The following is a 27,871-nucleotide window of genomic DNA, read 5'->3' on the forward strand; positions in this document are numbered from 1 at the left end:
TATAACACAGTGAATGAGTGTTACTGAGCTGATGCCCCTCAAGACTGACCCTCAGCTGAAAAAAACCTAAAATTTCTATTGCTACATTACCAAAACTCTGTCATAAAGCATGGGATTGATGTTGGAAAGTCCTGTTCCTGTCCCCTGTTATCAATCACTGAATTAAAACCATGTGATTCTTTAGCACTCTGCCTGGCAGTCGTCAAGCTTAAAAGCAGAGTTGGTTTTTTTGGATTAAAAATAAACACAAGTCACAGGGCATTACCCCTCAGCTGATGTTCAGCATCTGCTAAGTCCAGTAAATAACAATAGACCCACTTGTGTGCCTGAATCTCACCTTTAATCAAAATGGAGCAAATCTGTGGGGATTGTTCCTTGTTTCTATCTTTTTTTTTGAGATCACAAAGTATTCATCTGTAACACTGAGCATTATGAGAGATTTCAAAAATATTCACAAATATTAATATTTGCAAAGCTCGTCACAAATCTTTAAAGATCTAATAAATGAGTTTTTAAGCCTCTGTAAGCAAGGGTGGGGGAACATCTGCACTTTCATCTGTTTAAGAAACATGCTATTTAAGGAGTTTTAAGCTATCACCATAGCTGCAAAATTTTTGAAAGGAAAAACAGAGTAAAGGGAAATAATCCTGTCCTCTAGTCACAACACTTCTCCAGCCTTTTCAAATAAAACCCCTCTGTATTTGCTTGTGCACAGACAGCCACTGTTGGGAGGCATGCAAACATGTAATGAGTGTTATTAAAATGCAGCAGCCTTGTCCTGAGTGGGTGCAGCTCACTGCTCCCAGCTCAGGTTTCCTGTACCACCTAAACCCCACCACAGGAACCCAGTCTTGGCTCAGCTCTGCTCCCCATCCTCCAAATCAGCTGCTCCACATCCCCTCTCTTGCTCACTTTTAAGACATGGTCAGTCTGTCCCTCCCAGCCCCCCAGGTTCCTGCAACAATGCACTGAGATGCTTTAGGGACCTGATTCATCCAGCAAGTTAGCTTTTCATTTTAAATGGGAATGAGGGGCTGCACTGGGCTGGTCCCAGCTTAGGTTGGTCTAAACTAAGTTGCCTTGGGAGCCTCTCCACTGTGCTGGACCACCTTGAATGTCCCTCTGGGTGGCAGTCGGGTACTAGCACAACTTTTCTTAATTCCTAGAAGCCTCTAGGAAAAGGAAGGGGGATTAAATTAGCCAGGGGGTAAGAACAGGTTCCTCCTCAGCAGCTGGTGTGTTGTTATTTGTTTTGTGATCTACTGGGGAAAACCCAGGCTGACCAAGCACTGGATCTTACAGGATGGATGCTGCACCACAGCCAAAGCACAGCCTGGCTCTTTGGGGTGCACCATCACCACAGAGAGCCCCTGAGTTCTAAATGTGGGATCTCATCTTCCTCCTCTCTGCCCCTGGCATGGCACAACTAAAGGACACAATGAGTTGAATGAATCCCAATGATGCCTCAGGTTTCAGCTTTTATATATTCAGACTCTGTGCTGCTTTAGTGTGTGGGTCTGAGCTCACATCAGGGGATGCTGAGCTCTGTGCACAGAGCAGGGAGACAAAACAATTCCTGCTCCAGCTGGGCACCAAGGACAAATGAGCCAAATCTCAGGCCAGGAGCACAAACCCCGTGGGCTGGAGAGAGAAAAACAAGCAGGGTGGGACTGCAGGGGCTAAAGCTGGGATGGGACAATGAACTGCAAGGTGCAAATGGAGCAGAGCTGATCCCAGGGAGAGACCCCGTGCCCGGCCGTGCATTTTGGGGCCATTTTGGTTCATCTTGGGTGCAGCCCTGGCTGGGCTCTGGTGCTGCCCAAGGTGGATCCATTGAGGCCTCCTAATAAATCCTTACTTTTATTCTTTAGCTCCATCTAGCCTCTTTTCCAGGTCAGCCTTCTCAAGGCATCACCAAAAGAAACCAGCCTGAGCTGCTGGGCTCCACCCTGGTTCCCAGAGGGAAAAGCCATTCCTGGCAGAGAGAGCACAAAGCCTTTGTGGGGTTGTGTCCCACCACAGCACCCAACACAGCAGGAAGAGGAAGAGTATGAAGGGCTTGAAGGCTTAAAGTGTGTGAGGGTGAATGTCAATGATGTCTCTGAGACATCTGAAAAGAAAAAGGCTTTGCATAATTCCTCACATCCCTTCTGAAGGAACTTAATCCCATATGCTAATTTAAATCTGATAATTCTCATATCATGCAAGACTGGTTCAATTTCTTAAAGACAGCTGGGTCCTGACTCTACTTTTTATGTATTTTTTCTGTTGCTGCCTCTTTACATATTTGCTTAAGGAGAAATGACATTGAGATCTGTAAAGGTCAGTTGTTGATGAGACCTCAGAATGGGCAGATATAGGGTGGAATCAGATGGTTGAACTTATTTTTTAGTGCCAAAGAGGCTTTAGGTCTTATTGTTATTATTGCTAACATTTACTGTAGCAGCTGTAGGCTCTGAACAAAGCTAGGCAAAATCTGCATAAACACACATCATCAGGGACAGAGTGAGATAAAGCATCCTTTTTAAAGAACCATGTGAGCAAGGGATATGGAGAGAGGACAAGTGATTTGCCTCAATTCACAGGGAGGTTTTGTTGCAGAGACAGAAATGGAATCTCTCTCAGAGGTCCCAAATCAGCATGTTAACCTTAAGTTTAGTTTTGCATTCATTTATGCTGAGAAATGTCATTGAGAAGAATGAAGGGAAAAATACAGACCTTGTCATCCAGAATAGGCTCGCACTGAGAGTAGTTTATCTTGGAAGCCCATGTCCCATTGCCCAGGCATTCTCTGTAGGCATTTCCTGGTACAGACCAAAATAAAAGAGAGATGAACACTCTGTGCTGGACTTGAACAGCCTAGACATTTCACAGGTTCAAGGCAAGAGTGACAGAACAGATTATTTACAAGGCAAATCAACTTATCCCACCTCTGTGATGACTGGAGCAACCCACTCAGAAGAGGAGAAATAAAAAACAAACACATCTACAGACCACGAGTATTTAAAGGTATTTATTAATAGATTTTTTTTAACAGAATATCAATTCAGAAGCAGCAAAGGTACGAGAACACTGCAACTGAAACCATTCCTGGTGTTTTCCAGGGTGCTAATTCTCACAGATTGTAAGTGAAAATCACAAATTACCAAAGCAGAGATTTAATGTCCAAATTCAACATCACCCTGCAAGGCTCTGGGAACTCCATGTGGCAATACTGGGGCAAAGAGGGGAGTTCAATTTCTGGCAAGCACTCTCTTCATCCCAAGGAATTCTGAGAGAAAACTGCAGTTTTCCTGTACAAACCTTCCTCAACTCCTCAAAGGCACATCCAATCCTAAGCAAGAGGTTCTTGGTTTTTTTCCATTCTTATTTTGAACTGTTTCTTAGAAACAAGAGAATTAAAATAAAACAGGAAATCCAGAAAGATCCCCCAAGGACCAATACAGGCAACTTCCTGATGGACTCTTCATGATGTTGTTGCTGCCCTTTACCCAATTTCTTTTTGGGCCTTTGCCACGGTCATTTAGTGCAGGAAAATCAAATGGTCCTAAATGTGCTGCTGACACCAGCCTTTGAAAAAGGTCAAGAGACTTTTGAAAAGGTGCTTTTGAAAAAGGTAAAAAGACTTTTGAAAAGGTCCTTTTTCTTACTGAGAAGGGAAGCCAACAAATAACAGTCCCTGCAGATGCTCCAGGTGACACTGTATCCCCACAAATCACTGAATTTCATATTGCTGGTGTCTAGTTGCACTTTTCCACTTTCTTTTTGGAGTGATAAGGACAAACTAAACAAAACAGTCTGAGTGGGGTTCAGGTGACAGGATCTGATTTACATCCCTAAAAGCCCCTGCATTTGTCCCCTCCTTTGGCCAGTGCTGAAGCTCCCTGTGCAGAATTGTTACTGACTTTGAGTCTCTGTAGCAAACTCCTGACTCTCCAGATGAGCTGATGCTTAGCTGGATGCTGAGTCCCACTTCCAAGGTACTGCTCATATGAAACCCTTATTTTTTTCATTCAAACCCTTGTTTTACTCATTCTGACTCTTCATTTTCCCTGGTTGTATCCCTCCAGCTCAGCTGTGGAGAGCACAAACACAATCCACCCTGCGAGGCACTGGGGATGCACAACCCACATCAGGGCAGCTCTCTGAGCTGTCACAGCACATCTCCCACGTGCTGAGGGCATGAACAGGAGGGGGAAAATCAAACTCTGAATTTCTCTTGTCCAGGATCTCCTCCAGTATCAGTCACTTCTCAACACCAGCAGCAAACAGATCTGGCTTCTGGGAACCTCTCATTCCAAACTCCACTTGTCATTGCTAATTTATATCCCACAGTAAAGCCTTTTCCCTTTCCTCTTCCCTTTCCTTTCTCCTTTCTCTCTCTCCTTTCTCTCTCTCCTTTCCCCTTTCCCCTCCTTTCCTTTCCTTTCCTTCCCTTCCCTTTCCCTTTCCTTCCCTTTTCCTTTTCCCTTTCCTTTCCTTTCCTTTCCTTTCCTTTCCTTTCCTTTCCTTTCCTTTCCTTTCCTTTCCTTTCCTTTCCTTTCCTTTCCTTTCCTTTCCTTTCCTTTCCTTTCCTTTCCTTTCCTTTCCTTTCCTTTCCTTTCCTTTCCTTTCCTTTCCTTTCCTTTCCTTTCCTTTCCTTTCCTTTCCTTTCCTTTCCTTTCCTTTCCTTTCCTTTCCTTTCCTTTCTCTCTCTCCTCCTCTTTCCCTCACTCTCTCTTTTTTAATAACAAAATGAGCTCTTTTATCCAGTGCTTTAAAGGAGAAATATCTCATTTACTGGGTGAGGTAAGAGTCTCACTGGAGGAAGCAGCTCCTGTTCATGCACTATGTGCAGAAAGACACTGGATTAAGTTCAGTTCTTCTTAGCGACTGTCACAAAAAAAAGGGAAAAAAATGCAGGAATCGTAATTGAGAGCTCCACTGTGGAAACAAACAATGAACACCCAAGAAGAAAAGAACTTACATGATCTTTCTAGGGCAACAAGAGCTAATTATAAAAAAATATGGCTATTAGCACTATTTTTTCCTAGTTGAAAAACAATTGCGTAAAATCTCATTTTCCTAGGCAAATGACATACTGAAGAACTCAGCATACTTTCTCTTATAATTTCCCTTCCTTCCTGACTTTACTCTCAAGAAGGAATACACCAAATAAAGATTTGGTGGTTGCAACATGGGGTTATTTGTGCTCTGTGTGCACTTGCACTTGTTTAGTATATAATAATATATTATTATTGTATAACACAATAATATATTGTTATTGTAAAACACAACTGGACAAGGAGATTGAATGTTCATGCAAATGAGGAATGAGCAGTAGATGAGTCAGGATGGCACAGGCAGCACTCAGCCTTTATGCACGGAGCTCTTGACACATCATCCAATATTCACTCCTGGGCCTCAGTCTATGGTCTCTTCTTCCACTTTAAAAATGTTGATTTCCTTTTGTTGTAGATTTGTGGCTCTTGGTTTCTTTTGCTTAACCATCAGTGCAGGAGACAGGCAGGGAGGTGAAAGGGAACTGCCTGAACAGAAAGGAATATCCAGGAGTCCTCAGGGTTTCCAGCTTCCACAGAATGGATTTCAACCCCTCCAGGCTGCAAATGCATCATCCTCTTTCCCCAAGGGCTGACTCAGGGGGGCTGATCACAGTCACATTCCATCAAGAAAGCCAAGGATAGCAGGCAGAGCCCAGACACACTGTGGCATTTTTGGGGTCCCCAGGATGAAGGAGGAATTGCGAATGTGACTCCGTGTTCTTAGAAGACTAATTTATTATTTTATGTACTTATATTATATTACAGAATGCTATACTAAACTATACTAAAGAATAGAGAAAGGATACAGACAGAAGGTTTTAAAGAATGATCATGAAAACTTGTGACTGCTTCCAGAGTCCTGACACAACCTGACTGTGATTGGTCATTAAGTCAAAACAATTCACATGAAAACAATCAAACAACCACCTGTTGGATAAACAATGTCCAGACCACATCCCAAAGCAGCAAAACAGGGAGAAGCAATCAGATAATTGTTGTTTTCATTCTTCTCTGAGGTTTCTCATCTTCCCAGGAGAAGAAATCCTGGCGAAGGGATTTTTCCAGAAAATATCACAGTGACAACACACAACAGCAGCACCAACATTCACAGCTCTCCTGGACTCTGAGGTGATGTAAAAGGGGTCTCCACCCCTGAAAAACCTCATTCCACACCACAAAAAGGCAGGTAAAAAATCTGAGCATGGCTACAGCAAAGCCTTGGCAGGAATCCAGCTGGGATACCCAATTCTCCCTGACTCCAGCTCTTGGGAAAGTCCAGCTCAGTCTATTATTTTATATCTCTTTACAGAATATATCCAGATAAACAATCGAACACCCACAGGAATGTCTCACTCTCATGTATTTATACACACCCACCCATGCTACAGAGAGTCTGAACTTTATTCTTCGTGGAGTAGAACCCTTTAAGAGCAAGTGAGAAATTCAAGGTGAGAGCAAAAGTTCCTTAAATGCGGAAGAAAATTAGTGTTGCATTGTTGGTTTTTGGTTTTTTTTTTTTTTTTTTTGTTTCATTTAAGGTTGGGTTGAAGTATTTGAGATGATATTTTGTGTTTAGATTTAGATGTTTATTATTTCTTATTTATATTATAGTTTTTAAAGTTGTGAGGTTTATAGTATTTTATTGCCTGTTATTTTATCACACACAAAATACAAATCCCCCAAAAATACCATTGACACATAACAACAAACTTAAACAATAAAAGAGAGTGACTTAAACTCTCCATACTTCAAACAACTATTAAAAAACACTTTCTACAATTATGATCTAGTACCTTATGACCACACCAAAATTTTAACAGATTCACAATAGATACTAGAAAAAGTCAAACAGAGAAAAGCCTGTAATTACCACATTAGTCAAGTCTTATACTAGAAACCCAAATAGAAACATTGTACTTATCAAAATACTTATAAATAGAAACATTGCATTTATAAAAAAAAAAACAGGCTCTGATAATCACAGCTCTCTGTTTGCAGGGCTTTTAAGGAACTCCAGCATATTTGTTGTTTCAATAAAAAGAAAAAAAAGAAAAAGCTGATCAACCCAGATTTGAGCCCATACATCAATAATAATGGAAAGTGATTTTCATCTGACATGGAAGAACGTGAGAGAAACTCACAGACTTTTATTTACTCATTTGAAGGACTCCTCACACTCTGGTGTTTGGTAAAGGGGGAAGACATCCAAACTCTCTTTCCACTTCTCCCATAACTCTCCTCAGCATCCCTGCAACTCAGCACTACCATCACCAGATTAATTGTGGGAAAAATGGCATGGGATGAAAGCAGTTTTTACAAACCAGCTCAAGGGCCTTTATCCCAAAGAGAAATGTGTCTTTTACACATCTAAAGTCATGAAAAATGAATTCTACTCCGATTTATTGCACTTTATTAACAACACTGCCAGAGACTCTTCTGAAGAGCCCTCAGTGTGTGTCTAAACAGAAAATGGAGCAGCAACATCCAATATTTGCCATCCCAGCTGTGATTTGCCCACTCCTTAGAATCTAGTGACATATTTTTGCTGTGAGGGTGACAGAATGCTGGAACAGGCTGCCCAGGGAGGTTGTGGAGTCTCCCTTTTTGAAGATACTTAAAACCTTTTTAAGATGTGCTCCTGGGCAACTGGCTGCAGGTGGATCTCAACCATCCTGTGGTTCTGTGAATAAGTGCATAAAATTATCCTCTGGAACAGCTTTAAAACACAGCTCAGGCACAATGTTCTACATCAGTTAATGAAGTAAAACCTAGCCTTTAATTTAATTTCTAACTGCAGATGATGTTGCATTTCCGAGTGGGGTATGTAAAGGGAAGTGTTTGACGAGTGGTATTTTGTATTTTTCTTTTTTGATCGACCCTGTTGAAGAGCACAAAGCCTTTCAGGTGGTGGTAACTCAATATGTATGGATTGGCCTGGTGGCAGGCTGGTGTTCAGTCAGTAAAAGTCCATTAAAAGCACGACACAAACAGGAGACAGGAGCACTGGGTGAAGGTAAGTGGATGTCATTCTCAGCAGGAAGCTCACCACTTCCTCCCAGCCATTAGTGAGTGAAAGACAATTCCAGACACTGCATGCAGGCACTGCCACCATGGATCTTGTCCCTGACAACTGGAACCGAGCTGGTTTTGAAAGAGATTTTACTTGTCTTGCTGTGTTTCATGTAGATGACTTTTTGAATAGGTTTACATTTCCAGTTATCATTAAAATGGAAATCTGACTTCTCTGGCTATTGATGCCTTTCTCTGGCTATTGATGCCTCTCTCTGGCTATTGATGCCTCTCTCTGGCTATTGATGCCTCTCTCTGGCTATTGATGCCTCTCTCTGGCTATTTATGCCTTTCTCTGGCTATTGATGCCTCTCTCTGGCTATTGATGCCTCTCTCTGGCTATTTATGCCTTTCTCTGGCTATTGATGCCTCTCATCTGGCTATTTATGCCTTTCATCTCCTGGATTCTACAGAGTGGCCATGGAATCTTGAGCCAAGTTCATCAGCTAGTGGAGTGAAGGGAATAAACAGAAAAATGAATAAATAAATAAGACAGGCTGTTAATCCCTGAGCTGAGGGTATATGGCTGCTTGGGCAGCTTGCTGATCCTTGTCAGCTGAGCTGAAAGGAAGGGTGCATCCATCAGAAAACCAGAACCCCCCTGAACACACTCCCTAGAACACACAGGGCTCTGGGCAGTGGGGTTAGGGGTGACTGTGGCACAGACTCACAGAGGCAATGAACACCTGGCAAGAGCACAGTGGGTCACACCATCCACCTCCCTGCCCACAGGACTTCTTCAGTCAGATTAAAAAGTGGAAGCCCCAGGAATTTTCAGTAATTATTTTGTAAAACTCTCACAGGCAGTCTGGTAAATCTCCCCACTGTGATCCTTTTTCATTGATATCTTATACCTACATTTTTTCCTCACTTTTTAAGACAACTATTGAACTGGTTTTACCTCTGACCTAGCTGAGCAATATGCCATCCTTTTCAGGCTAGGTTAGAGCTGTATATTTGCCACAGGTGGAGTTCAACCTTGTAATTTTAGAATATCAACTTGCAGCCAGTCTTGTCCCCACATCTCACCAATCCCTTCCTGCTCTGGCTTCAGGGCACAGCCCAGCAGCCCATGGTGCCCCCACCATGAAGGTGTTTATGCCAAATTTTCCAATGGAAAAGAAGCCCAAGTAAGTGAGATTTTCCCTTAGATATAAATGAAAATAGTTTCTGTGATATGCTGGTCTGTAAAATCAGAAGAGACAGTGGAGAAACCCTGCATTGTCTCAGTGACAAGATTAAAGCTGGATGCCATCTTCTGAGCTGAATAAATGGATTTTGAAATGCACAGTTTTGGGGCAGCAAAAATCACTAGACAGGTTTGCTAAATGTAAATTGGACCCAAGTTTTACCCCCTGAAGAAAAATTTTAGACACATTCAAAGAAGACAGGAGTAAAACAATCCAAAATGTCCCAGTGCTGCATGTTGTAGCCCAGGAGTTGCTCACAACGTGGAGCTCAACTCTGGTCTCTTCCAATGTTGGATTTCATGAGAACTTCAAACCCAGTTTAAAGGATTCCTTCTTTTTCAGGGGGTTCTTCTAATCACTGGGACATTATAAGATTCTCCCAGTGTCTCCTCCAAACAATTTTTATTCATTTAATGTTCAAAATAAGACATTTTGCTTGGTATTAAGCAAAAAAATTTTCTCTTGGGTACTTATCCACCATGATCCCCAGTAAATCCAACTGTATGATACAAATGCCTCAGATTGGCTGCCCAGATTTCACAGGAGTCTGATCAAATGAGACAGAAAAAAACCTGTGTTGCATAAGGCACACATCACTTCATGTATAGACTATTCTTAGCCTCTTTTCAAAGTCTGAGAAAAACAGCAAGCTTCTAAAAATAGGGGCTGAATCATGGGGCTATAAATTATTTATTCATGTGCCACACTCCCTCTTTGGTGCTTTATTTTTTTTCTGATTGTTGCAGTGACAAGCTCGAGCCAGGTAGGATTCACAAAGCATCAGGACAATTGCCTTCTATTTCTAGAAATTTTAAGTGACAGCAGCATATAATTGTGACATCCAGGAGACTGGAAAAAATAATTAAAAATAATCTCTCTCCACATTTTTATTTGTGAATGAGGGATATTCTGACAAAAATAAGGAGAGGCAAGAACAGTTATCCAACTGATGCTCATTGCTTTGTACATCAGCCAACATCAGCTTGAAAGCCAGAAGGTTTTCTCTGGATGTCACAGCTGGGTTTTTTTTTTTTTTTAATTAGTACAGAAATATAATGCACTTATAGGAGAGTCTTGGAAGGCAGATAAATCATAATTTAGGCAAGAAATGTTCTCCTAGAAAAATATTTCTAAACTCAGCTCTGTCTGGCTCAGCTCGATGTGTCCTCAGGCTTTGAAGCACATTAGAAATGTTGATGAGTTTTCTATTGTTTTCCTTTGCCAAGAAATCCTAAAAAGGTTTGCAAGAACCTCAAGCAGCCTAATTATGCTCACTTGCTGCATTGATTTCCCATCAGCTGCAGAGCTCAAGTGGCTCACCCAGGTCACAGAACAGGTCAAAAGCAAAGGCAGGAACAGAACCTTTCAGAAATTCAGAAGTGCTCCAGGCTCTTTCAGAGTTCAGGAAAACATTCTGTGGGTTTCTAGCCCAAGGCACCCTGCTGTTGGACTTACACAGATTGAGGGCACCTGAGGTACTCAGCTCTGTTTGTACAGAGGGTGACAGAATATTCTGGGTTGGAATAGACTTTAAAATGGTCCAGTTCCACTCCCTGCCATGGCAGGGACACCTTCCACTAGACCAGGGTGCTCCAAGCCCTGTCCAACCTGGCCTTGGACTCTCCTGGGGCTCCTGGCAGCAAACAGTGGCATTAGAAACAGCCCATAGAGTGAATCGTGCAGAACTGGCAGAAAAAGGCTCTTTTCAACCTTGTTCAGTGAAATACCTCCTAATGTAAAGCTTCTCACAAAAAATCCCACACATTCTGGTTGACTTTCTGATCCCTGCATGGTTCACTTCAGGAAACAAAATTTCCTGCAATATTTTTCACTCCCCGTGCCTTCAGGGTTAGCAAAAACTCTTCCATAAAATACAATTTTTTATAGCAAATACTCTGCTTCTTCACAGCTTCATTTTGAATTGTTTCAGGATTGGGGTGTGGGCACTGACAGGCAATTCCCAAACTTGCCCTTTCCCAAGACAATCACTCCTCAGAAGAATGATTTAGGAATCATCCTGGAAGCTGCCTTCCTCATCCCAAATTGCTTACAGCTCCTGTGATAACCCTCCTATTAATAACTGAATAATAAAAGAATTGGTATTTAATTATATCATTAATATCCCTATATAACAATAATTTCCTTAAGAAATTATTTCATGGCTTGTGATTGAGGAAACTCTTGTTCTGAAACGTCAGGGCTGTGCTGTTACAGAAACAGCTGAGGAACACCCAGAAGAAGAGAGAGAAAACCCAGTGAAGAGGCTCAGCAGAACTTGACTAAAGCTTGGCTAATCCTGCCTGCAGCCTCCCAAGGCTTTGTGCAGTCTGCAGGTATATCCCTGAAACAGCACAAGCCCAGGTGTGAGCACACACAGAACCCAAAGGTTTCCAGCTCAGACCTCCATGTATCTTTTAAAAGAAAGATAAAAGAGGGAGATTACAAAGCAGAGATTATTCCTCAGGTTAGCATCTTTTCCTTCACCTGGTTTTCAGCACAATAAAAAGAAAAAAAGAAAAAAAAAAAAAGCCCAGCAAAATATAAAAGTCAAACCAAACTCCCAACCCCTTCACTTCCAGCTGAACAGAAATCAGAAATTTTATAACTCCCCAAAATCCTGTTGAAAATAAAATTCTGGCATTCATGCTGGGCTTATTTCCACACCCAGTTGCTCAAATGAATCTCTCCTGAAAGGCCAGGTGTCACACAGGTGTCACACAAAATAAGATTCACACACATCACTTGTACTTCAGCAAGTCACTGACACTTGGATTGCTGGAAACTATAAGAACACCCAGGAGAGTCTGTGGGAAATGGATTTATGGAAAATTTTTAAAGTGTGACAGAAGGTTTCCATACTATGTATCTGCATGTAAACTTTGAGATAAGAAATGCTGACTTAGAAATGTTCTGGAAAAGGACAGGTATTGTTGAGAGAGAAATGGAATTAAAAATAAGTTCTAAAGGATGGTTTTGTAAATAAGATAAGGTATTTTTGAGAAATAGAACTATGGAAGATGTATTGTAGTAGGACTTATGAGGGGTAATTTTAGATGATTGATTTTCAAGTATTTACAGTATGATGAGGTGAAAGTTGATAGGTTAAGAAACGTTTATAATGTATTGTAAATAGGAAATAGTTGGTTTTTTATTGTGATGGTGTCCCACCTGTCCTAGTCTTACACTGCTCTTTTACAGCTGAGCTCAAGATTAAGACATTCAAACTCTGCTGTCCTGATGCAGATGCTGATGCATCAGTGAAGGTTACCATGTCCATGCTCCAACAGAGACATCCAGCACTCTTTGAGGTCATGTCCATGGTATCTACTCAACCCAGGCTATTAAACTGTACTAAATTCCCAAATTTAAGCTAATTAATTGATCCCAAGATTGCAGCCAACACAGCTGAGACAGATTCAGCTGGTCCATGGCCATTTACTTATGGAGCAGAGTTGTTCTTCCATTGACCCCACACTGATAGGAGGGATTTAATCACTTACAGCAAATAGAAGCATCTTCTCTCCTAAATGTAGGTGCCAGGAGTAAACAAAACACTGACCTGGATGGGTCTGTAATTTGATGTGGAACAATCACTTTCTGTTTATTTTAAAGACTTCCCTCATTTGACTCTGGGTAATGCAATTGTTTTAAGGAACAGGCTATCATCCAACCTGTGTTTGCATGGATCATGTACAAATTATCAGGAAAGATTCCCCAGCCCAGAACACTTCCACCTGTATAGAGAGGGAGCTTCCACCTACACAGCTCCCTAAAAAACAGAAAGGTGTAGTCTGAGAAAATGTTCTTCCTGCTGGTTAGTCCAAGAGGTCATTAATTCTCTGTTTGTGGTGCAGTGGCAGTGAATTCCTGCACAGCATCAGGAGGAGGAAAGGCATCACCCAGGGCTGCAGCACCCATTGTTTCTGAGTTTGACAGACCAGGAGAGCACAGAGCCATGAAACCCTCCCTAACCCCCTTCTGGAAGGCTGGCAGGGCACAGGCTGGTAATGATGTTTCATCTTTATGGTAATTGCTTCTTAGCTGAAGTTCAAAATTCAATTAGTCACCTGGCATAATTACTGAATGCACAGAGAGATGGCAATGATAATGAGAGGTGTAACTGTACTTTATTACCTGTAGTAAAGCACCGTGGGACTGAGAAGCACTAAGATCTGATTAGCACAAGAGGGAGAGGAAAGGAGCTGGAGGCTGGAGTTTAGGACAGACAACTGGAGAAGACAATTTGCACAACCCCTTGAAAGACAGGAGTGTGTGCAGCCTCTCTCTACTTTAATTCTTGCCATAGCAAAGTGGGAATGGGGGAAGCAATACTCTTCTCACAGAGCTTTCACTGCCTGGAATTTATTCGGGAATTTATGAGCTGCAGTCACAAAAGCAAAGCACAGCAGCTGTAGGAGTGGCTCCTGTGATGGAGCAGAGAGTCAGTGTTCACTGGGAATAATCCTGCCTGCTCTTAGAACTCTGCAAAAATAATGAGAAAGGTGGCTGAGAAAAGGAGGGATGAGAGCAGGTTCCAAAATGCACCCATTCATGTGGGATTTGCCTGGTAAGGTTCAAATACCTTTTGACAAGGAATTCACATGAAACCTCTGGTCCAGCAGCAGAGGCTGTGAGAGGGAAGCAGCACACAGGAGACACAGATAATAAGAGATGAGAGAAAATATCACACACAGCACAGGGAATGAATCAGGCAAAAAGGCCAGGAGGATCAGCAAAACCTGATTATCATCCCTGAGTCAGCACTGGGGGTTTGCCTACACCAGGAACCACAACAGTTGCTTGGCTTTTTCTTTGTTAGCTGGTTTTGGGTTGGCTTTTTTTTCCCATCTCAAACCATTGTCCAGATCATACATCCAGCACTTTATAGTAATCCTTGCCTTTTAAAAATCTCAGCCCTAGAGGATGATTCAGACAGGTCCTGTCACACTTGCACGTCTTGGGACGTCAGAATAAAAACACAACATCCGCTGCTGTCAGCTCGTGCTGTGTGTGCTTGCCAGGAAGCTCCTGTGTCTTCCCCAAGCCTAAATATTCATCAGGAGAAGGCAGGCAAGAAACAGACTGTCTGCAAGACAAAAGAACCCTGCACACATCAGACCAGTGACTGTTTGCCAAAGCAGCCCCTGCCAGCTTTCATAGCGAAGCCTAATATAGGAACATAAGAAATTCCAGATGTTTCTTGGCAGATATGAGCCCATTCTGCTGAACCACATTTCCCCTTCTAATAATATAAGTTTAAAAAGGGGATGAGAATGGGCTAGTTCTCCCAATTTCTGTGAAGTGAACCTGAGGTGTCAGAATAAAACCCCTTCCCTGACCAAACAATTTTACAGGACGAGCAAAATGTTCAGCAACATCACGAGGGCGAATTTTGACGGTGGAGATTGCAGATGTGAAGGTTATAAATAGATTCTTTAGGCCACCACAGATTAGGTTTGTTTGAGAAGGGAAAGTAAAGTCCCTGCAGACACAGGAAAATATAATAATTCCAAGTCTCAAAAACCTTTTACAGACACTAATAGTGTTACATTTCTGTGGGCTGTCCCTCCACATAAATTCCTTCTCCTACTGGGTGAAGAATAAAGTTTAAAAACAGATCTTGCCAGGAGAAAAGCAACACCTACCTCAGATCTTTCTTACACAGCCACAACGAGGAGCAGGAAATTATCATTAAAGAAATTACAATAAGGAGCACTGGGCTTTTGAGCTCCAGTTTTGCCTCTCTCGGTTTTTCTGTTCCCATCCTTGAAAACAGTGCCCGAAAGTTTATTGAATTAATCACCCAGCACAACACTGCTATGGGGAACTCAGTGTCCAGAGATGCTTTATTTGGTAAGAAGGGCAGCAGGAGATAGCTGAGGTTGTAGATAAGCAACTGCTGGGCTGATGATGATACTTGGATTTAAAAGTTCACCAACTCCTTAACCCCCCCAGGCTCCCCTTTCCATACTTTATATTGCTGCTTCCATTGGTGCATTTCTACACCTTCCCAAAATACAGCATGGAATATGAATCATGTGCCAGTCCTTCCCTCCAGGACAGCATTTATTGAAACTTTGGGTGAGATCAGAAACCTGAGAGAAATAATATTTCATATAATGTTTGCTAGTGCTGTACAGACACCAGGAAATTTGGTTTGCAAGTGATATCAAAAAGGAAGTGAAGAAGTACGAGATTAATTTTGAGAGGGAACTGTGAAGGACTATATTGTTCTGTAAGGGCTGTTTTCATGCCCACAGCACCTTATCAACCAGCAAATACAGATCAGAGATATGCCTTTGGCTCTCTGAGGGTGAGATGGGACTGTCTGCACTGCTCCTGGGTCCTCTGCCTCAGCCCAGCTTCCAAGGCATCTCTCAGTCCCTGCACAAATGATGCTCCACAAGAGATTCCCCCATGCACAGGGAGCTGAGTGATCACTTGCTGGCCAGGAAGACTTTGAATAATCTTCTGCAGAAGGCAGCTGGAAAAGAGGTGAAGAGGCTGCTCCCCTGCCATAACCTGATTAGTACAATGCATCTCTCCTTTGGGAAGCCTGCTGTTATGTGGGAAGGTGCTTTCTTATCACCTGGTAATTATTGTCTCTTTGGGGGTTTGAAATGGCATGGGAGGGAGAAAGGGAATTTTAAAATCTCTTCTAATTTTATAGCACATAAAATGCTGTCAGCACATGCTGTGACAGTCTAAGAAAAGCATTTCACCAGCTTCATTTCTTGGCTAAACTCCCTGATGAATCTTAAGATCCTGAGCTTATTTCAGGCAGGAATGATAAGTGGGCCACCTCTGAACCATCCCATGTGGTTTTGGGTTCCCTGCAGCCTGGCAAGCATGGTGTGGCATCATCACATACATCTTTTAAAGACCCACATGTCTGTGATCTCAGTGCTGTCTGTACCACTCAAACAGCTCTGGGAACTGCAGGAAACAGGGGGATTCACTCTCCATGCAGTTCCACAATGGTAAGGATGTGGATGGAAAGGATAAATCATCTCATGCTGGCTCTGAACACTGCACACCTTGCACAGCTTTACATGCAGGGCATTCATCTTAGGCTTGTCATATAAATCTCACAGTACAAAAAAGGACATAACAGCTCTCTCCCCACCCCATAAATATTCTAGACCCCTCTCAGAGTGCTAAGATGACACCTGTCACTGTTTCAGCTCAGCTCCATGTTTTCCTCAACATTCTTTCCCTATACTTTGCTTTTTCCCTTTTTTCCTAAAGGTGATATGAAGATCTCTTCAAATCTAGAAGTTTCCAGACCCCAAATTTGCAGGTTTAGCCACAGATTTATGTACCACCTTCCTGGGACATTGTCCTGACATAAACACTGCCTCCAGGGATTTGGAAATGGCACAATAAATTTGATCTGGACAGAAATGAAACAATGAAAGAGGGAAGGACGGCAGTCTTCCTATGCCAACACCATCCCTAAAGAAATGCTGCATCCAGCAAGGACATAAGCCAAGAACTGGAGGTGCAGGAAATGTTCCAGGTGTTCCAAAGAGGATAAAAGAGTTGGTGATGCTTCAGCATCAGATTCAGTTTAATACAGGTAACTGCAGGAAAGTCTAGAAGGGAGGATGCTGCAGAAACCTCCTGTCTTTCAGAGCTGGATTTTCTTGCTCCTAAAATACCTGCTGGTTTCTTGTGGTGCTGATGTGGAAGATGGGCACTAAGATTGGTGTTTACAGTGAAAATGCAGGAAGAGTTTTAGAAACTAGATGGGAAAAAAGGTCTCTTAAAAGAGATTTACCATCTCCTTCAACAAAGAGAGCAATTAGATCAGGTAAAATATGTCTGGAAACGCTCATTCACCTCAGAGAAATGTTTAGTGCTCATAATTCACTTCCACTTAGCTGAGACTCTGCCATTTAGACATTTACTGACTTTGGCAACAGATTTTCTGAGATCTTCTCTTATGACAAGAAAAACTACTGGAAACTCATACATTACATCTTTTACACTGAGGCAAATTTATCCTCAATGCCATTTGCTTTTCAACTACAAAACAAGCTCCCCAAGAGCAAATTGAGTGAGCAATATTTAACCACTGGGTAGTCAAGTGAGGACTGCTTAATTGATATTCTCCTTGGTACCAAACCATAAAACCTTAAATCCCAAGCTTGCCACGAACAACTGTGGTGTAGAATACAAAAAAAGAAATAAAACCCCCTACAAACAACAGTAAAAAAAAGATGCTGGAATGGGCAGATGATCTGCTTTGGACTTCAAAGAACCCAAAGTGCATGAAAAAGCATCTGAAATGTTAACACTTTTCAAATTAATTCAGCTTTAGACTTCCTCTGCCAAGTAATAATGAGCTACTGACTTGTATATCAAACGTGGGAAAGGTGATACGGTGATACTAGAGCTGTTTTCCTTGATAGACAAATTAAAAGGCAACTTCATTTTTTTAGAAAGGTAGAGTGAAATATTGATTGCATCTGAAGAGCAGTGAATTATGTTTTATGGCAATAAAAGCCTCCTGTGCACATCATGAGTGGGGTATAGAAAAGCTACATAATATTTTTGAAAAATATGCTAGCTTGAAAGTTTAGACCTATTTTCAATTTAATGCAAACATGAAAAAATCTGCAGTGCAACATAAAACCTCTGCACAAATGCACATCCAAATCCTCAAGCCTCCTCTCTAAGAAAAACAAGCAATTACTTAACAGTTCCACTGGAAATGCTCATTTTGGACCAGTGCCTCAAGGGATGAAGTGCTGTTCTATTAAGCTCTGTTTGTTCCCTTTTTTGCCCTATGAATTTGATTTTAAAACAGTGAAATAGGGAAACCCAGCCTGTGTCCAACTACTCTGTCACCTCCCATTCCAAGGGCAAAGCCAAATGGCAAAGACCTTCAGGAACACCTGCAGTTCTTCCTTCAGGAATGCATTTGCCACCCCTGAAGGAATGAAATTCCAGAGGTGGGTCAGATCTTATCTCTAGACAAGATAGGAGGAGAGGAATAAAGAAAAGGGGGGGAAAGCTTTTTAAAAATGATGATACAAAGGTCCATAGTGCTACATTCTAATTATCTGTTCACAAAATACACCTAAATAATTCTGCAAGCTTCCTCTTTTGCTTGTATTGCAGTGGTGCCTTTCCAAGTCCATCTGAGGAGCCCATCCATCTTCAAGATGAGATAAAAGGCTTTCCTTACTTATTTTTAGTCACAGAAACAGTTCAGATGTGGAAACCTCTGGGATTATTGCTGAAGATGGACATGTTCAGAGGGTGATTTGGTCTCTTCCCCTTTCTCTGTTGACCAGGAGTTGAGAAGGCTTTGAGGAGTCATCACTCAGAGGTGGCTCAAGGTCAGTGTGATAAAGCCCACCTCATATGAACAAAACCCCCCTTATTTTGGATCTTGAGCTTCAGTGCTACAGTTTTCTAGCAGTAGGCTTAGAAGAATCCTACAGAATAACATCTGAATGAAATTGTGCATTCTCTCAGGACGGGTTGGTGTGGCAGGGTTACCTGAGGTGCACACAGACCATGCAGAAAGACACAGCCTGAAGAGCTGTTAACACTTCCTGAGTCTGGACTTTGATCCCTCCATGATTTTAGCAGGTGTAGTGATGGATCAATACCCAGGAGAGCATTCTGAGCCTAAGGAATTGGGCTCATGTGGCATGTGGAGGTTTTGCACAGTGCTGGCTTCAATTCCAGCAGCAGAGGCTGTTACTGAAAACAGAACCTTTCCACAATTCCTGTGAGCTAAGGCTAGGAAAGAGCAGGGTAAGAACAAGAAACTGGAGGCTGGGTGCAGGATCCAAGCCAGGCAGTGAGGAGACTTCAAAGTGCACAACAAAAAACCCCAGCCAGAGATCACAGCCCAAAAGAGTGATGGCCACAACAAGCACAGCAAGGATGGCTTCTACATAAGTGCTCCTTGTTGGAGCCCTGGCTGCTGAGAATTTCAGATTTCTGTGCTGCCAGGCACTGACCCCCCAGAGAACACTGCATTGACCTGAGGCCGTGGAGAAGCTTCCAGAATGGAATGACAGAACTGGGATTGTGGGTGTGGAGTTTGGATAGAAGTGTGTGATACCACAGGGTGGGAAACTCAGAGTTTAAGGGTTTAGAATATAGTAATATCTATAAAGCCAGATGGAGGTTTTAGAGTGAAGGCTGGTCCTTCTTCTTCACCATCTTCTTCTTCTTCTTCATCTTTGTCTTCTCCTTCTTCTCCTTCTCCTCCACAGGTTTGGGTGGTTTTGTGTAATAGGATAAAAAAGTCCCCATTGCAGCCATGGGTGGTTGGTTATTGGGTTAAAAGTAAAAATTTTCGGTGTCATTTCTTAATTGGAGAGTTTATCCTTCAAAGGCCTTGGAGAGAGAGAGATGGGGCTCCATTTTCAGTTTGTGAGAGTGAAGTGCTGCAGAACTCAGGGTTTGTGAGACTGTGACATAGATAAGAACTGACAAACATCTGAATCCCAACAAGAAACCCCATCTCACACATTTAATCCTGACCTTGGCAAAAAGAATTTAAGACTTGACACTCCTGACTCATATAAAGGAGGGCAGTGAAGATGGTCAAGGGTCTGGAGAGGAAACCATACGAGGAGAGGCTGAGGGCACTTGGCTTGTTCAGAAGAGGAGACTGAGCGAGGGGAGAGCTCCCTGTGGTCTTTGACACCCTCCTGAGAGGCAGTGGAGAGGCAGACATGGATCTCTTCTCTCTGGTGATAAGCCCTGAGGGAATGACTTGAAGCTGGGTCAGGGGAGGTTTAGGTTGGAGATCAGGAAAAGGTTCTTCCCCAGGGAGTGGTGGGGCACAGCCCCACCTGAGGCTGCCGGAGCTCCAGGAGGGTTTGGACAATGCTCCCAGGGATGCGCAGGGTGGGATTGCTGGGGTGTCTGTGCAGGGCCAGGAGCTGGACACGATGATCCTTGTGGGTCCCTTACAGCTCAGGATGATCTCTGATTCTAGGATTCTGTAAATCCTGTCCATAACAAAACCAGAGATTCCCCATCCCTGGGGGTGTTTCAGCCAGGTTGGATGGGGCTCTGAGCAACCTGGTCTAGTGGAAGTGTCCCTGCCCATGGCAGAGGCGGGTGGCACTGGATGATCTTTAAGGTCCCTTCCAACCCAAAGCAATCTCTGATTCTCTGATTAGGGAGCTCACAGCTGAACCTTCATTTCCCCTGCTGTGCCTTACAAAGAGAGATTTCCCCCAGAACAGCTCCCAAATGAAATGTTAGTGAGTAAAAGATGACTTTACTGTCACGCAGCTACAACATCCTGGAGTAGTTGGAGTAGTTCCCAATAATGGCTTTTAAAATTAAATGATTAACAAGATTTTTTTTTTCCTTCTCAGCTGTCTGATCTTAATTATATCATGTGAAATGAGATCATTTGATGCACCACCCTCAAACTCTTCTCCTCTTAAAATAGAATCTAAATATTTCTATAGATAGAAGATTCTTTAAGTAATTACACATGAAGTGTTGAGATGAAAATGTCTCTTCCTTTCCTGTGCACAAGAATTTATCTTTGGATTAATCAATAGAAGGAGGCTAGCAGATTATTCTAATGACAATACAAAGGTAATTAAAATTTTCCCTTGTTATTTTTGAAACAAAAAGGAGATGCAATATACCTCATGTAATAGTTTCTTCTGGTCAGATTCTGTGAAATGCAGTTAATCACTGTAATTAGCTGTTACATGACTGCACATCACAAATATGTCAGGAAGAAACATTTAACTTCAGAGAAGTACTTAGGATTTAGTTCAGTCTGAGAGAACAATACAGCTCATTATCTCTCCAAACAGATTTACAGCAAAATGCATTTGCCAATGACTCCAAGGGCCTCTGTTACCTTTGTACTGAAATAATTTATGAAAACCACTCACAGGATGCTTCAGACTGCAGGAAATGCTGCTTGATTACAAGTGACCACAGCCAGTTTACAAACTCTCCTTTACATCTATTTTCTCTGTTTTTTTACCACTTTCTTTCTACTTACACTTTTCCCCACCCTGAAATAGTGCTGTTTGTGATCTGTTGAAGTGACTGGCCTCAGAGCTGAAGCACTGAGCTACACTGAACACATTTGCAGGAGGGTTTGGGGAGCCAGAGGGCAGCAGTTTAACAGCCAGCCTTCCTTGTGATAACTGAGAGGGAATTTGAGTCTCAAACACTGCTGAAATGGCAGAAACTGAAGTTCCTGAAGTTGAATGGAGAGCATTTAGTGGAGGAGAGCTTGGAGGTGTCATGGTACAGCTCCTCAAGAATCAGCTGATGGCACCAGACTGGAACCTGAGATCCTCAGCTAAGGCAGAAACTCTCATTACTGTGGGATTTTAAGGACCATGCCAAAAAGGATATCTCATGTCAAATGACATCAGGAACTTCAGGGAAGTTTAAAAATGTTTCTAGGGAATGATGATACCACAGATCAGAGCCTTTGTTTCAATGAAAAATGACTAATTTTGATATTCTTTGAAGTGAGACAACTGAGCCGGAATCTCATGTAAAAATAACATCACATTAGTCTGGTGTGTCTGTTTTGGGAAAGGATATCTGCTACAGGCAGAGAGAATTTCTTCATGACTTCACTGAGAGATAAAAATGTCTCTGAGTCAGCACTCTGAATCCTGACTGTGCTCTGAGATGGAAAACCAGGGAGTGCATTTAGCTATAAACCACAGGCTGGATTTAAAGCATTTCCACCTGGTGTAAAATACAGTCAGAGATGAAATTGAATAAATAGTCCAATTTAAAATTCCATTCAAATGCCCCAGTTTGCCTTCTGGAAGCCTTTCCCTAGGACAGCAGCCTGTGCTGTGCAGCATTCAGCCCTCCTAACTGCATTCCCAAGATTGAAAAATTTTGAAAAAAAATATGCCAGGATGAATTTTCCTGCATTAATTTGATATCCCCCTGGGGTGGGATGGCCCTGGCTGACTGCTAGGTGCCCACCAGACCTCTTGCTCTCCACCTCTCCTTATCAAGATAGAGGGATAAAATAAGATGGAAAACTTTTAGCATGAGAAAAAGACAGCTTAGTGAGTAATTACGAGTTCAGCTAATTAATTTGGCTCTGTCAAACGTGGGGACAGCCCCTGACAATCTCTTCTCAGAATAATCCCTCCTGCATTCCTCTGCTACCAAACCTTTGCCACATTAACCTACTACAGCTCTTCTCTTTCCTCTCTGGCCTCCCAGTAGTTGCCTAGGGAAAATATTTTCCAGAGTTTGTTTAGAGCTTATTAAAAACAAAACAAAACAAAAAAAATCTGGTCCTTAAGTCCCACAGCAGTGCCAGCAAAATGAAGCTAATTTTACCATCAATAATCAATAATCTTGTCCACACAGAAAGAAGCAAACAGGAAGTGCTGGTTTAATAGCTGGACATGATGATCTTAGAGGTCTTTTTCAACCTTAATTATTCTATTATTTTATGAAGAGAAGACTGCAACAAACACCATCACAGCAACAAGCCACAGTGTTGCAACAAACAAAAATAATCTTCTGCTTGATCATGCAAAAAAAAAGAGGAAATCAAGTCTTCTGTGAATCATTTATTTGCTTGTATTCATGAAATTCATCTGAGTATTCAGGACACTGCTATTATTGCAGCTGAAATCTACTTATTAAAAAATAAATCTCTGTGGATATATTAGCAATTCCAAAAGAACATACAAATGTCTGGAGATCTTTTTCCCTACCAATGATCTGATGGTCTTATTTAACTCTTATGCAAAGTTTCTCCTGCTGAGCTTCCTGCCAGAGCCTCGTGTCAAAGGCAGGTTTGTGTGAACTGTTATTACATAGCACCACTCCTTCATTACAAAATTACATGTATTATGTGCAGCAAAATTGCATAATCTGTGTAATTAGCTCATCTCAGCGACTGCTGGCAGTGAGAGCAGCTGGGAAGGTTGGGCAGAGGGGAGAGCAAACGACACCCATTCAGGAATGAGGATTGCACCTGGAACACTGCCTGCCCCAGAGCACAGCTGGGATCAGCACTGCCTGGGGCACTCGAAAAATGCTGATTTATTGCAAGTGCTGCTGTGGCTCCTTCAGGTGGGTGTGTGAGAGCTGGGCTGAGCAGACACAGAAAGCTCAGCTCCAGAGTCAGCCTGTCAGACTCACTGACATCAAACCCCACAGTGCACAGGAAAAGCTGAGCCCTCTCCTTTCTGCAGAAACCCAGAGCACTGGGAATATTTCTGTGTCTGCTACCCTGACCCCCAGGGCAGCACTGACTCTGACCCTCACTCATGGAGAAAGTTTCCCAGACTTCAAGATAGACTGGAAGCCACAAAAGTGTGAAATAGATTATAGAGAGCAGTGTGGGTGTGTCACTGGGTGAGAAATTGAGGGTTTGGGGTTTTTAGTGTGCTGTGGATGGCAGCAAGATGGAGGGCACAGGGTGTCATCCTGGGTTTCTTCTTCATGCTTCTTCTTCCTCCTTCTCCATGGGTTTGGGTGGCATTTTGTAATTGGGCAGAAGAGTCTGCACTGGGGCTCTGTGGGATCAGTTCTTGGGTTAAAAGGGAAAATAATCCAGGTGTCAGTTCTTCATTGTATAGCTTAGTCTTAAAAGTCCTTGGAACAAGAGATTGTTGGGCATTTTGTGCCTTCTAATGAAAAGCTGCTGAACTCACAGCAGTGAGACTGTTTTACTGATAAGAAATAATAAACACCTGAGTGTGAGCATGAACTGCTGTCTCAAGTGCCTTCAATCCAGACCCAGAGAAACCCACAACTGGAACCACCACACTTTCCTATTTTGTTTTTTTCTTTCTTTCCTTGTCCTGACAGTAGCTTTGTTTCTCCTTCTACTACTTTTTAAGTACAAACCCTGATTCTGCAACTTCTTGTGTCAGATTAAGCCCTTTTCTGACCCAGAGCTGGGGCAACTGAGAGGCGTTTTAAACACTTTTATTTTATTTTCAGTCTCATGAGAAGGGTGAGACAATATAGATGTTCTCATTCACACCATCACACTCAGAAGCCAACTATTTCCTAATTACAATATACTATAAGCATTTCTTGGTCTATCAGCTTTTTGCCACACCATGTTGTAAATGCCTTAAAGCTAATTATATAAAATTACTTCTCATGGGTCCTATTACAATGCATCTTTCCTAGTTCTATTTCTCCCAAGTATACAGTCTTATTTCTAAGGCCATCCTTTGAAACTTGTTCCTGGTTCCATTTCTCCCTCAGCAATGTCTGTCCTATTTCATGGCATTCCTAAGTCAGCATTTCTCATCTCAAGGTTTGCACACAGATGCACACACTGTGTGAGCCTTCTGTCAGGCTTGGAGAATTTTCTGTAAATCCATTTCCCACTTTTTGGACCCACAGTTAAGCTGCTGGTTTCCCTATTGCTCCATTTCTTGCACTTGTGGGCTGCTGACCCTGTCACACCCTGCACTCCTCATCACACCCAAAGTGTCCCCTGCACCCAAGGGGTGACACCAGAAAGCCTTCAGAGAATCAATACATTGTTATTTAGTTTTTTGCTTTTTATTTAGGTTTTAGCACTTTAGAAAAAGGCAGTGCAGAGCCTGATCAAAGGCTGCTTCCTCCTCTCCTTGTCTCACATCGTTTTGCCTGAGAGTTTGAAATTCCTCTTCATCCATGGTACAAAGTTACCTGAGGTGTTTGAAGTGTGTTTTCAGGGAAAAAAAAAAAAGTAATGGAAAAAATAAAACTTGGCTTATGGAAAACAAAGCCCATCTCCACTGATAAAGCAGGACAGTTCACTAATTTATCTTCATTGGATCAAGGAATGAAGCCAAATCCACTGGAAGGGATCCGACAACAGGATATGTATTATACCAGGAAATGTAGCCTAGGAAACAACTCTGCATTGCAGAGAGGAGCAGCAAATAGCTGCATAAATGTGATTGTGATAACTGAGCACTTCATCTGGCACACAGAAAACCTGCAGGTGCTACAGACCAGGAGGCCTGCACCAAGACAGCAAGGCATGAAAACAGAGCTGTATTGTATCTGCAGGGACCCCCGTGGCAGGGAGGAATGATGAATCTGACTCCATGTTCTTAGGAGGCTAATTTATTATTTTATAATACTATACTATATTAAAGGCTAATTTATTATTTTATAATACTACATTATATTAAAGAATGCTATACTAAACTACACTAAAGAACACAGAAAGGACGCTTAGTAAATCCTAAAAAAGATAATAATGAAAACTCCTGACTCTTTACAGAGCCCTGACACAGCTTGGCCCTGATTGGCCAAAGAGTGAAAACAACTCCCAGCAGAATGCAATGGAACAATCACCTGTGGGTGAACAATCTCCAAACACATTCCACATGAGCACAACACAGGAGAAGCAAATGAGATAAGAATTGTTTTCCTTTTCTCTGATGCTCCTCAGCTTCCCAGGAGAAAAATCCTGGGTGGAGGGATTTTTCCAGAAAATGTGAATGCTACAGAGCTGTGAAATCTCATGGCTAAACTCACAAGTATATTGGTGACTTGACCCAGCACTTACACAAATTAAATATCCAAGCTCACGGATATTTCTGCAGTTCTGAAGGTATTAATGAAAGTATCTCTGGTTTTCCCAGACCACACAAAGGGATGCTTTCCATTCAGTTCACATCTCCATATTGAGAAGAATTTTACTACTGAAAAAGAGACCTGGAGAGAAAACTAGCAAGACACTGAAACCCAGCTGTCTGCTTAGCACTTTGTACATCCAAGTTCTTTGTATGGAAACTCTTAAAAACCACTGCAAGACACAGATTCTCTCCTCAAAACTCTCCTGGCTCAGCCACAGAGAAATTAATGACACTGAGGAATAAAGGTGACATGTTAGCAGGGAACTTCTTGCACTCTAAACCAAAAAACAAAGGAGGAGAGAAGTCTTTCCAGGGTTGGAAAGCTTCAGAGTGCCTTAAATATTGGAGTTAATTTACAGAGGGCAGGGCTGAAGGACAGGAGCCTGAGCAGGGACCAGCTGCAGGGTATGAACAGGTCCCATTTGCTGCCTGTTCTGACAGAAACAAGCTGGAACCTGCCTCCATCCCTTCTGTTCACGCTGTCACAGCCACAAATCACAGAATCACAGAACAATGAGGCTGGAAGAGACCTCCAAGATCATCGAGTCCAACCTATGCCCTAACACCTCACCTAGACTATAGCACCAAGTGCCATGTCCAGTCTTTTTTTAAACACATCCAGAGATGGTGATTCTATCACCTCCCTGGAGAGAGCATTCCATCACTTTATTATTCTTTTGGTGACAAATTTTTCCTAATATCCAACCTATCCCTTCCCTGATGTAGCTGGAGACTGTGCCCTCTGGTTCTGTCAGTGCTGCCTGGTGGAAGAGACCAACCCCAGCTGTCTGCAGCCTCCCTTCAGGGAGCTGTAGAGAGCAAAAAGGTCACCTCTGAGCCTCCTCTTCTCCAGGCTGAGCACCCCCAGCTCCTACAAACATTCCTCACAGGGTTTGTGTTCCCAGCCCCTCTCCAGCCTCGTTGCCTCCTCTAGATGCACTCAAGCATCTCCACATCCTTCCCAAACTGAGGGACCCAGAACTGGACACAGTGCTGCCTCTGGGCAGGACAATGCCAGCCAGATGGATCCCTGCCAGCTGGGGCCAGGGAAGTCCTGGAATTCACTCTGAAGGCAACACAACAAGAAGTAGAGTGGCTCTAACAGGAGGCTGTGGTCCTGCCATGTGCCTGCCCACCAAATCAGGGGACAGGAAGATCCTCTGAGACACAGAAAGAAAAATAATGAAGAAAACCAATTTATGGACATATCTTTCCTGCTGAGACAAGGGAAGGGAGAAGGTACTTAGGGCAAACATACTAAAAATCAATCTGCACGTCCCCTTTTCATTTACAAGACAAATACTTTGGGTCTGACATTTTCTTCTGCTGAATTTTAGTTTGCTCAGAGGCTCTGGGGGCCCTGCAGTCAGGAATTGTTTCTGCTATGTCTTGGATGTGGGACAGTATCACCTTACTGTTTATATCTGGTATTTAACCCTCCATTCCCTTCTCTCACCTGCTGTTCTTTGGGATGGCAACTCCTGTGCCACAGCAGAAAGTGAGGCACTTCAGTTCTTCCCCAGAAATGCTTTCTGCATGCTTCCCATAGGTCTGCCCCATCCCTTTGTGCCTTCTCATGGCAGAGGTGTCAGATATAGGTCATCTTTAAGGCCCCTTTCAACTCAAACCATTCTCTGATGCTATGATTTGAAACTTCCAGCACTTAAAGTTCATCCCAAGGAAGTTATTTTTATCCAGTCCTTCCACCTCGAGCAGATAACTTCCATGAATGAGCCATCACTGAGTCATTGACATTTCAGGATTAAATCAAAGCAATTAGCCCTGCCTTTTCCAGCTGATTTTCACTGAGGTAACATGGCAACTAGACAAAGGTCAGTGCCCCATGGGTATCACTCAATTCCCCTAAAAGCAAGCAAAGGATGAACTAAACCATTTTAATGGTGCAGGAAAATCACATATTATGCATCAATAGGTAAATGGAATCAAAGCAAGAGCTTGAGATCACTCTCACTCT

At 42.6% G+C, this 27,871-nt stretch overlaps 1 protein-coding gene across 2 annotated transcripts in view; it reads right to left on the reverse strand.

Moving 5' to 3' along the window:
* CRHR2 (corticotropin releasing hormone receptor 2) overlaps positions 1-27,871 on the reverse strand; it is a gene marked incomplete at both ends in the record, with an annotated part of 145,544 nt that overhangs the window by 63,527 nt on the left and 54,146 nt on the right. For both annotated transcript variants that reach the window (XM_084208557.1, XM_084208558.1), the window contains one exon: positions 2,719-2,804. In XM_084208557.1, coding sequence (XP_084064683.1) covers positions 2,719-2,804 — 86 coding nt within the window. The remainder of the gene's footprint in view (positions 1-2,718; positions 2,805-27,871) is intronic.

The sequence above is a fragment of the Fringilla coelebs genome (assembly GCF_963513975.1).
Source record: "Fringilla coelebs genome assembly, chromosome: 1".
Taxonomy (NCBI): domain Eukaryota; kingdom Metazoa; phylum Chordata; class Aves; order Passeriformes; family Fringillidae; genus Fringilla; species Fringilla coelebs.